The 12,643-nt window shown below is 31.4% G+C and overlaps 1 protein-coding gene across 6 annotated transcripts in view; it reads right to left on the reverse strand.

Moving 5' to 3' along the window:
• LOC107164695 (uncharacterized) overlaps nt 1-12,643 on the reverse strand; it is a 104,659-nt gene that overhangs the window by 21,112 nt on the left and 70,904 nt on the right. For all 6 annotated transcript variants that reach the window (XM_089222417.1, XM_089222422.1, XM_089222420.1 and 3 more), the window contains 2 exons: nt 8,073-8,171; nt 1,050-1,235 (listed from right to left, as the gene is read on the reverse strand). In XM_089222417.1, the coding sequence (XP_089078543.1) occupies nt 1,050-1,235; nt 8,073-8,171 (285 nt within the window). The remainder of the gene's footprint in view (nt 1-1,049; nt 1,236-8,072; nt 8,172-12,643) is intronic.

Genomic DNA, 12,643 nt, shown 5'->3' on the forward strand with positions numbered 1-12,643 from the left:
TTATTTTAACTTTTTTTTTCATTGGGAATTATGAATCTTGTGTCAAAACATTAGCCGTCGGTCATATAACACTATAAATAAAGAAACAAAGTTTTAAAAAAAATAAAACGATTTGCCTCATAAATATTGGGAGTGACATAGAGAGAAAAAATCGTAGTATTAATGTGTTAACATACATCATGGCAGACCGTCCGTTTAAAAGAAAACCAAAGATAATAAATACTCGCATTTATCAAAGGGAAATTTCTACCGTATGATGAAATTTAATAAAAACACAAAACCAGTATACTCATAAATCATGATCGAATAATAATAAACGATCCGTAAAACATGCTAGAGGAAATGATTAAATATTTTTATTTTTGGAGTCCAATCGATCGAATCGGCAGAAGCATTCGCCACGCATCTTTCAAAGTACGAACCAGCTGATTGAAAATAATATTCTACGACTATATGTACAAGATATTATATCATATTATATTACTATCACATAATACTGTGTAATAAATAATCAGTGTATGATGTGTATGTGGTTGTAAATCTGCGACAGAAATCATAATAATAACATAGGTATTATATTTGATTAGAACTTGAGTAGAGTAGTTGCATTTACAAACAATAAAAATTCTTCAAATATGATGTAAAAACTATGAACTTGGTTGTTGTTATCGACAAATCTAGCAAAATAAAATTACCAGAAAATGAATAAATCACAATACAAAAAGACTATTAATAAAATATTTATTATTTTAGATAAATATCTAACTTGCTTGCGTTCTGAAAATTCGTTATTATAATAATTTGAGTTATTTATGTTTGAAGTACAATAATGTTTTTCCGAAAAAAAAAATCATCATTTAAAATACCAATCACTTATTTAATCAAAAATATTAAAAATATTTAGTGATATTTTTTTTCAATCATTTTCTTACAAGACGTTTTTTTGGATCATTAAATAAAAATATTCGAATTCAATAACTATGAGCCCCAGTTACCAAACTGTTATTTAATATTGCAACCAATGAGTTTTTAAAAAACACACTACTCACTTGACTGTGTTGATATGCCAAAGTCGATGGCTGCGGTTGCGTGTGCGAAGTGATTATAGAATCGGCCGAACCATTAGATTGACTCGACACGTTGTTACAACTCGGCGAGGTGGTCGAGTTGTTTCCTTGATTGCCCATCGACGGGATGTCGAAACCCTCGTCCCCGAAACTCGGTGTGTGAAATGTCTGGAAATAAAATTAATTTTAAAAAACACGTCAAAACGTTTATCATAATTTTATGATTTAATAAAAAAATTTATTTTTGTGTTATGAATCAATAATGTGACCGAAGGCCGTCCGAATTCGGCGTGCCAAAATCTGTTGGATCCCGCCACGTGTCATCGTGCGTTTTCAAGCGACGGCTGTATGATAATATCATTATTAATATACTACGAAAATGTTATTGGGTTTTAGCGAATTTTAATTTTATTTCGGTTTTTGTTATCGTGAGACCGGAAATTCGATCGTGCATAATCGTTCTGACAGTAATACGCATGTTTTTTACAAAACTATACGAGGACCAAGCGACTAAGACAAACCGTTTTTATACAATGCCATTATCATAGATAATAAAGCTATCTCACGACTTTTGATGCAATTTTTGAGTAGATAAAAAAAATTTAATTTGCTTTTGTTATCTATTTTTAAATCGATTGATCTCGTGTAAAGTCGCATCCCGGTAATGATGTACCTAATATTATTATCATCATGTAAAGAATGCACTATACAATATATAACAGTCAAAATGATTTTTAAATACTCGTCCGGACAACTATCGCAAGCGTAAGGTCAAACATGTAAGTCATTAAAGGCTTCCCAGACAGCTATCATAATGTAAAGGTTAAACTGACGCGCTAGGTACCTACTGAATTGTGGAAATGTATTGTAATCAAAAAAAGTTTTGAGATTTCTGTAAGGAAAAGAAAAAATGATCGTTTTCATAAAAACCGAATCTAATAAATTATATTAATGGAAATTTTATCTAATTAAATTTAAACTTTTCACACCGGCGTTGAATTATGGCTCCAGACGTTACTAGTGATTTAAAAAAGTTACACACAGATTCGTTTGGAAATGAACCATATGTTTAATAAACGTTTTATGAGTGCTCGCTACTCAGAAACATTTTCTTAATTAAAAACGTAACCACAGAGCCAATAACAATTTATTTCAACCTTCTACTTGTAATTAGCGCTCCAGGGCAATATAAATTTCATTATTCATAATGGCCTTTTGTTTTAAATTCATATTTGCTTTTTCTCATTTCTGTATTTGTTTTAAAATTATCTTCCCTCCCTCTCTGCTACGGCTATCTCGAATTTGTTCATTTTTAAAGTGACTCTCATAATTTGTTTTCCTTTCGGCCAATGAGCCCATCAAGTTTTATTGATTATTTATATTTAATTTAAAATCATATTTCATAATACTCCACACGGCTTGTTAGTTATTAGGATTCGAAATTGAACAATTAAATGTGTGTATTCATTAATTTTAGTACAAATGCACTAAACATAATGGGAATTATTATTTGTGAATTCAATATTATTCAAATAAGCTTAAATCATTTTGACATGACCATCTTACTCTGTCAATGACATACAAATAAATGTTTAACGACCAATTAAATTCTTCAAAAGCACTTAAGCTAACTAAAACTAACCTGACGAGATCATAAAATTTTTAGTCTTTTAAATTTTAACATTTTCTAGATCATATATATCATATGTTTAATAAATTAAATAAGGCCAATGAAATAAAAAAACATTCTTTATTTAAAATTTATTTAAAATCAAAATCAATAAACGTGATCATTAGGTTTCCGACTTTCGTGTTATCTGCAAAGAAAACTGCTTGTAAAAAAAAAGTTGTTATCCATGAAAGGACATAGTTTTCATTTGTAACTTAATAAAACTTTTTTAACAAAACTTATAACATTTTCTCGAGAAATTGTATTCCCGCTAGACGGAAATTTAATGTTGTTTTTACAAGAAAAATACATAAATAATAAACATGCAATTACGTTGGTACTTGGAACATAAAAGAAATACTAAATATGATCTCCTTGAATATCTCAACTATATACATTCGTGTTCCTTTTAAATTGTATTTGCGTAACATTACTAACATTACAAACGAATGTGTAATATTATTTAAACAAATTACAAACATTTTTGTACTTAGAATTTCACAGTTATTTTATGTGCAGTATCATTAAACAAATAACATTTTGATATAACAGAATAATCAAACCATTTATTCCATACGTCTCAAAACATATTTTTAATTAAAAAATGAACCAAAAAAAAACTCTTTTTTGAAAGAAAAAAATATTGTCAATTAACACGGTTACATAAAAATTGTGTATGGCTGTTTTCAACAAATGATCGCCGTTTGTTGTATACCTATATAACGTAAAACGAAACACCCGGCTGTAACGACCAGTTGGAGAGTTAATGAAGGATCAAGGTCGAACCCAACTGAAGTAATAACGCTGCGCGAGATAATATTTGATTTTATTTTTTTTTTATTTTAGTTACCAACAGTCAGATTTTATTACCGTGATATTGTGTAAGATTTGATGTGATATACGTTGTCCGTATTGACCAACATTTGTTTGAGACCCCAAGTTACACGGTCGCTAGTGGCTGCTTTGTATTAAAAAATTCAGTGAAGGACCACCAAAAAAAAAAAAAAATATTTAATTATAATCCATAGGAAACGTAGACGATGATACTGTCTATAACGGGGTAATATTAAGTATATTTTTATCGTTTTTGCTATATAATGATATTATTACTATAATTATTTCAATTGGCTTAAATGTAAGTCACAATTGAACGGCATTACACAATATTATAGAATAAGTAAAATAAATAAATTATAACAGATTATAAGTAGATTGTAGGAGATATTATTATGTTGACTAGTAATGGGTGTGTGATGGGCATAGGTTTTTTTTTTAGTGTGTATGTCCAGAGAATTCAGCCGTTAATGGTATTATGTGTTACCTATGACGATGGGAGATGACCAAACCGTTCAACCATGATTGACAGAGTCTCTTATAGGTCGTTGCCACGTTGACCACGAAACGCATTCATTAACCATGCATTATTACTATGATTATTATTAGCTTTTTTTTTATATAATAAATCTTCCATATAGCCGAGAAGCCACAAGATCCCGTGCCCACATGAACGGCGACGTTTCTCCTACTGTTCTCGCATGTTGTTATTATCATTGTCACTGCACATGAGGTGTATATAATTGTCCATGTCCACATTATTATTATATCATACTACCTACGTGTTGCGTTGGATCGAAAATCATGTGCACTCGTCGTTGTCGTCGTCGATTGATATTTATTTTTCGTTAATTTATCATGATTATTACTAATAATGTGCGTAATGATAACATTTTATAATATTATCCCAAACATTTTCAAACAACAATCATTGTACGATCGCAAAATATACAATACGAGACTATGAACAACGTGAACAACGACGGTCTGCAGTGTGTGCAAATACAAATTCGAAATCTGTTAGTGACCATCACGTCCTTTGCGCTCCACAGTTCCATTGGACAAAGAAAATGCGTGTATAATACGATAATATTATATTGATCAAACCATTATTGTCCACTAAAACAATAATTATTTTTTATTCAACGAACAAAGATTGGAAAAACCTTCACCACGCGCAACTTCTAATTAATTGCCAGGCAATTTATTTAACAATAATTTACGTTAATACGAAATCGTGAATAATTTATAAGAATGCATATAAGTATTTTTTTTTTAATTGAAACCATTAAGAAAAACCGCTTGAAATAAAAAAAAAAACTAATTCTATGGGAATTATACGATACTTGATAACCTTTTTTATGAACACTGTTAGTAAGCAAAATATTCTAATATTTCAACAGCTTAAAATTTATTTTTATTTCCATGAATCAAGGTCAATAGTTTTGTTAGGTAAAATCAACAATCCGTCCTCCCGACGATAAATAAAATAATAAATATTTTATTACCTCAAGCATTTCTATACGAATACAAATTTTAAACAAAAACGTCGTGATTATTTAAGAAGTTATAATTGTTTGTTCAAACTACTATTGTTCAATATGTTGATTAAGTATAAAACAAATCTATACCTACGTAATCATTGGTTGGTTATTTCTGTGGAGTTATTTAATGAACATAAATCATGTTTATTTAGGTGACTTCATTTATTGCATTTACCGTAGGATTGCATCACTTAAGATAAAAATGTGTGTTTTTGAATAGGTAATATAAAGCTTTGTTTTACAGCTGCGTTCAGTGATATCACGTGGAATTAACTAGAATATTTTATTGTTCTCGAAGTAAAAATAAGAAAATTCGGGGCAGGTGTCAAATGTCGACGAACAAGATGAAAAAACTAGTTTTTATTTTCAATATTGATATACTAGAGATATAATATCTATTGAAAATACTTTTTGTTGGGTCACTGTATATTTCCAATAAGCATTAACTACTGAAGACGAGAAAAAAATCTTGTTTTACAATCTATTTAAGAAGGGTTTGCTTGATAAAAATCTTGACAGTCACTTTATTTATAAGCGTTAATATATATACATATATTATTTTTCTTGGTTTTATCGCCACCAAATTATCTACCTATAAATCGTAACCTGCACGATAGACTTAACCAAATCCTATTGGCGCACTGACGCATCTCCTTCCGGTATTACGGGTATCCGTTGTCGCATTTCTTTGCTTCGACGTCCACCGGCACGCTGCAGACGGAAGGTTATAACAACTCTAAAACTCGCGCTCCGGCCCGGCCTATCCTAGTACTTCCGTCAGTCCATCAAAAAAAGTAATGGACTATAATATTATATTTTAATAATGCTAATAGATTATTAAGGACGTGGATTTGATATACTGTAATAATTTATGATAGTACCATTGATCATAGAACAAATAAATAATAAATAATTATTATTATTAATAATCTATAATCAATGATACTACTTTATAAAATGTACAATTAAAACTCCGAAAACACATTTAACATGAATGTTAAACATTGACGATAATATGATAATACATTTAAAATATTTATTTTTTTAATAACATAACAATTCAATAGACTGTCATCACTTTTGAACATTATACAAAAAAATGAATTAAACCGGTGAAACAACTATAGGTACCATTGCAATTATTATTGTCGTAACTCATAATTAATGTCAAGAATACTAATTATCGGACTGATAGTACCGTGTGTTGAATTTTTTTCTTCTTTTTTTTTTTCAATTTACTTTGTGCCTTGACTCTGGTGTTCACATACAGATAACGTTCAACGGGATTAATGGTTCTACAAAGATAAACGAGTTGTTTATTCTTCGCGCAATTGTTGAATAAATAAAATCATATTTATCTTAAACTGTGCAGCGGTGAACGAACGATAGAATATTGTTACACATTTTATTATCTCAGTGGGCTGGTTTAAAGTGTTTTCTCGGAATATTAGGTACTAGTGAGTTTTTTAAATAAAGAAGAAACGTGTACCTAGCAAAGGAGAAAAAAAACGATAAGTGCTGTGAACGGTGGGAGAAGAACAAGGGGTGTAAAGATATATTATATATATATATAAGTAGTATGCATATAGTTATACTATATGTGTGTAATGAATTACATTCCATGGCCAGCTGTTGTACGTCGGTTCGTCTGGCCTCTTTGTATCCTAATTATTATCATGGCGTGTGTGTGTGTGTGTGTGTGTGTAGCGCATGAGAGATATTCAAAAAAATACGGATAAGGATTTCATAAAAACTTAACAATATTCGAAATATTATTACTTAACCTGTACCTAAGACATTCGTAAGCCAGTAATGTTCCAAAAAGCAAAACGATTAATCACTCTGTCCCGACCGTATATCAGAAGGGCGTTTCAAAAACACGATTATATAATGCGTCACGTCGGAGGGGGGATAGAACCTATAAAATAATAATAATAATAATAATAATAATGGTTAATTTCAGTTACCATATTATTATTACAATGTATAATACTTATTCATTTGTTTTCGTTTCTTTTCAAATATTGTTTGAAAGAAACTGGTTCGCCAATTTATTATACATTTTTATTCTTTCATAAAACGATACAAATCGCGAAAGATGCGTTGATAAATTTATGAGAAGACAGAAAAATCAGCATACAATGGCCTCATATTTGTTGAATAATTCAACGTCCTCTCTCTCTTCCATCTCTCTACTCTGCCCACCCCTCACCCTGATCTACATTCTCCGTACACCGTGGTAACACTTTTTTCCCTCCTTCTTCAGCCATTTTATTAAGCATTCCATTAAAATTTATGACTTTTCTTTGTAGTCCAGTCTACTCACACACACACACTCGAATACTACTACAACACACCAGGTAAAATTACAACGCGCTCCGTCCTGTAACCATACGTTCTTCCCCCAAAAACCTACTGCATCGTCATATTCTTCATTCTTCGTACGCCAAAAACATCAACAAGTCTCCGCTGCTGTATATAGGTGGTACAGCAGCTGCACAATATGTTTTAAGCGACAATATAGATTTAGATTCGAGAGAACACGTCACGCAATAATATACAGTAATTTCAACGAAATATCGCAGTCGAATAGATCGTCCGATTTTGTCGTTAAAAATGCTCGAAGGCCAAACCACTTCAATTCGACATTATTAATTCAGTTCAGTAAGAATTTCAACGTGAAACGTTAAACGTTATTATTGTTTATTCTACAGAAAATTTGGTTTTGCTATGGTTTTATTTTATGTATTCCGAAAGTAATATAACAAAACTCTAATTGTCAAAAAAAAAATAATAATAATAATAATACCTACTAATACTATATAAAATCGAGTATTGTGGTGATAACTATAATATGTAACCATCCCACCAATCACTAACCGAGTGACGAATGGAAAATATTAATGTGTATCTTTATAATATTATAATAATTAATATTGTAAACGAAAAGAGACTCACGTGTTCAGCCATGCTTGTGTAGTGGTTGTTGTTGTTATTGTTGTTGTTGTTGTGCATGTTGTGGGCCACCGATAGAGACAAGTCCAGGTTGTCGGTCCTCTGGAAACAAAAAGAAAACGAAAAAACGTTTAGAATATCGTTGTCGTACGATAAAATATAATATTAATATTGGTATTATCATTGCAGTGTCAGTGTTATTGTAGTCACGAACACACGATTTTTACCGAAGGGAGCGCGGAATAACGGAACGTTAAAATAATAATTACTCGGAGGGCAACAACTGCTGCAGCGGCAGTCGACAACGTGTCTGAGCAGTGGTTCTCATCGTATGTGACGTTACTCACGGGAAAACGTGTATTTTACAAACCTATCGGATTTTTTCAACTTACACTGTTATCACTTATTATCGAACAGCCGTTCTCCTCCCCACCCCCGACTATCACCACGGCTCCTTCCCCGGAAATGTCATCCCGTACGCGTCTAAATTTTCGAGTTTCACACGCATATACATACAATAGTAGGTATACAATATAATTAAATATTAAATAATAATTAGCAATAATTAATAATTAATATCCGAAACGATCGAAACCGTTCATCGTATTATTATAGGTACCAACAATCCGAGCTTACATTATAATATAATAGTGAATATTGTACCATAATGCCTTCGTCTGGCACGGTCGTTCCGCGTTAAGTTAAATAATAATAGTTCCATATTATTATACATTGGGAATCACTGATGAAATACGAGACCATGGAACATCGCACACGGCGGCTTAATGATTTATGACGATATAATAAATCAAAACCTATGCAGTAGAAAATTTCTGTTTAATTATATAATATTATAGGTACTATTATAATTAGAGACACTGCGAACAATGTACATCTGATTAATGTGAAGTCGATAAATAATTATTGTGATATTGAAATGTAAGTATGGACGTGTGTTATACATATACCACTGCGGGACGTTACGCCTTCACGCGTAAAGGGTAGAACTATATAGTTATAGGTGTATAAACAATATTATAATTAATCGTACACACGAAGACAAAGAAAAAAAAACATTAATTAAGGGTTGCACGTTATTGATTACATTGTCCGTATTAATATATTAAGGCACCTTAAATATTGTTTTTTTTTTTTTTTTCACTTTTTACGTTCGTAACAAAGGTGGTATTCGTATATAATGATAATCAATAAAATATACGAAGTCATTATTTTTTTATCCATTAATACGTGTTAACATTACTTCAGTAACAGTGTCACATATAATTCAATAGATCCTAAGTTTGATTAATCAGAAATCGATATTTTTTTTGCGGCCTATAGGCAGGCGACAATTATTTATATTATATTTTATAATAGTTACTATGCATAGTACACCTCGTGTCTTTATATAGATACATATCATTAAAGATACAAATATTAGTGTAAGTATCGCTTGAACGACTTATAGATTGGTGGTGGCGATTGGCGGGCGGAGTGCGGTGGAGAAACAATAATGTTATGGTTCCGATCGAATGAAAAAAAAAAAATGTTTCCAACAATATATGTTAATATTATTTATATCGGCAATTCGACAATCTTGTCGTGGATACTGGGCCGAAAAACGTATCTGTTATTAAATTTTGGTTAATAATAATGACAATAATTATCCGTGATGTCCGTCCTTCGGTCACTGAGGTGGAGGACCACCCAAACAACAAAGCCACAACGTCCGCCCCGCGACGTTCCCTGCAAACGGTAGACTGACCGACTGGCGGACGGGGTAAACAGCGCAAACACGCGCCCCGGACAAAAGCAAACACGAAAACTAGTTTTCCACGTCAAGTAAATGTCAAATAAGCTCTGCCGTTGTAAATACCACCATTTATATATATTATTTTTCTTTTATTTACAATTGTCTCGTTTATTACCCGACCTCATTGTCTGCGATCTGCCGCCGCCGCTTTCAATTTATTTATTTTATACCGAACAATAAAGAACCGACTACTCATCTATCTATCTCTCTCAATCTATTCATTTCTCTCTCTCTTTCTCTCTCTCTCTCTCTCTAACCCACTCTCCCTCGCACACTGTATCCGTCTATATCTCTTGTATACTTCGTCCTCTTCATCCTTTGCACATAGCCATCACCCTTAAGAAGAAGAAAAAAAATACTCTACCCCAGACGTATATATTATTCCTATTTGGAAAACACAAGGTTAAGAATTAATATCAGACCGCTCGTAATTGATGACGTACCGGTCCACCGTTTATTATATCCACTGCTGCGACCAACATGTCGTATATAAATAATAATATTATATCCCCGGACCGACAATGTGACACAACGATGTAAATTGCACCTATAAAATATTAATCCAACGTGACTGGACAGGATATTTCGATTTTTTTCCTGTTAGGTATTTATTGTTATTATTATTTTTATTTTTATCTTACCAGGACCAAAAATTGAATGCGTGCCCCGTAGAAAAATAATGCAACAAAAACGTTATTCTACAAGTTTGCCTAGGTTTATTGTAATTCAGTATACGACCGAAACTTTTTATTCTTTCAATTTATACAAGGATTATTGTAAAGTTTCTGCGAAACTAACGAACGACTTAAAGAACACTCGTGAGTTTAATTTAACTTTTTAAAACTATTACGGCATATAATATTTATCGTGTGATGCACGGGAAATATATGTAAATATTCCTCGGCGTTCTACTCTGCTCTCCCCTGTCGAATGTTTTATAATATAAATAAATAACCCGCCGTCAGAGGCAATTAAATCGCTCTAATGGGCGAAGATGGCGTCGGTGGCGGTGATGATGGGGGGAAGGGGGGTGGTGTTGAGCAGGAACGCTCCCCAAGCGCAGTATTGATTAAAGTGCGTATATAGAAAGAGATTCGAATCGGCTTAAAGTATACAGCTGTGTACAAGAGCTAAGAAAGATTGAAAGGTACTGATGCGTAGGTAAACAATTTTCCCCATATTATTCGTGGTCATAATGATTATTTTGAAGAAAAAGAAGAGAATTGTATAAAATATAATATATAGAGAACTAACCTATATTAATCGGATTAACGCACGTATTCATAAACTTCCTTTTTTTATAAAACTGAACAGTCTGAGGTGTTTTTTTTTTACATGTAAATCGAAGCATTGTAATACACTGCAACATTGTTTTGTTTTTTTTTTAGTTTTATAATTTCAGTAGTTGTAACGTTCTGAATTCCGCATATTGCACAGTATGCTGCAGGTCGAATGGAAGTTTGTTCATCATTATGATGATGGTTCACAAAAATAAAATTAACTTAGTAGTTAAGCAAAATAGCGATCGTGAAAAATAAAAAATAAAATCACTTGACGCAGTTCGTTTTAATAATAATATATATATATATATATATATTATATATATTATGCTACGAATGATATTACAGCAAAACTATTTATTATTAAAATATTTATAGTAAGTACAGCCATTATTGGAAGAAAAAAATCGTCACTAATTATTACTAAAACATTGGTATTATATCGGGTTAAAAGTCGTAAAATCTTAGAACGTAAACCAAACGAAAAAAGTTTTAATGAAAAATGCTAAACATGTTTTTATATGTAATATATATATATATATAATATATATATTATATATACATTTTTATTAGGTAATAAAGTGTAGTGCGTTTTCCAGGAGTACCTACAGCCTATTGTTCGGCACTATTAAAAAACGCACTCGTATTATACCTATGTAATATAATAATAATATTATGCATCATATATATGTATATATATGCATACAAAATAATATATATTATATTATACAGACGATTCACATTGAAAACTGGTCGGGGACTAAACGATTCACAACGTTTAATTGCATACGCACATAAACACTGGTGTGCGTGTGTGTTTATATTTGTTTATATTATTTACTTGGCATTATTTTAATGTGTTTTTCGTCGTACCGATAGCACTGGTAGGTAGTTAAAAATATTGTCCCCGCCGACGTGGATATACATTAAGCACACACAAACAGCAGTATAATATTATAGTGCAATGATATTATATTAATTTATACATATATATGTGTAGTGTAAAACAGTGTATAAATGCAATAAGTCGTATGTTTTGCTTTGTTTTCCAACATTATATCAGCAGGTATAATAATATTATGTGCAATACAATATTATTGTTATGATAAAAATAATACGATAATTCGCGTTACACGAATTCAACTCCCACACGTTTCCTTATAATATACCTAATCATAGACCAGATCGTCGGTGGTAAGATTGTGTTTTTCGTTTATCTACTTAGATGTAGGTACCCTGTAAATACCTGAGTACATCAACCTTGAAAATAGTCTCGGTGCACATCAGACGCATACATTACGTACATAATCAGCACTTATAACTAGATGGATTTGCATATTTCTTTAAAAATCACGTAATATTAAAAATACGATTCGACATAAATTCATACAACTAAAATCCAAAAATGTAGGTACCTATGTTTCGTATTTTTGTATAATATTTCACCAAAAATTAAGCAAATTTGCATATTAAATTTAATA

This window comes from Diuraphis noxia, unplaced genomic scaffold (genome assembly GCF_037042655.1).
Source record: "Diuraphis noxia isolate RWA-SAM2 unplaced genomic scaffold, SU_Dnox_SAM2 contig0003, whole genome shotgun sequence".
In the NCBI taxonomy this organism is placed as follows: Eukaryota; Metazoa; Arthropoda; class Insecta; order Hemiptera; family Aphididae; genus Diuraphis; species Diuraphis noxia.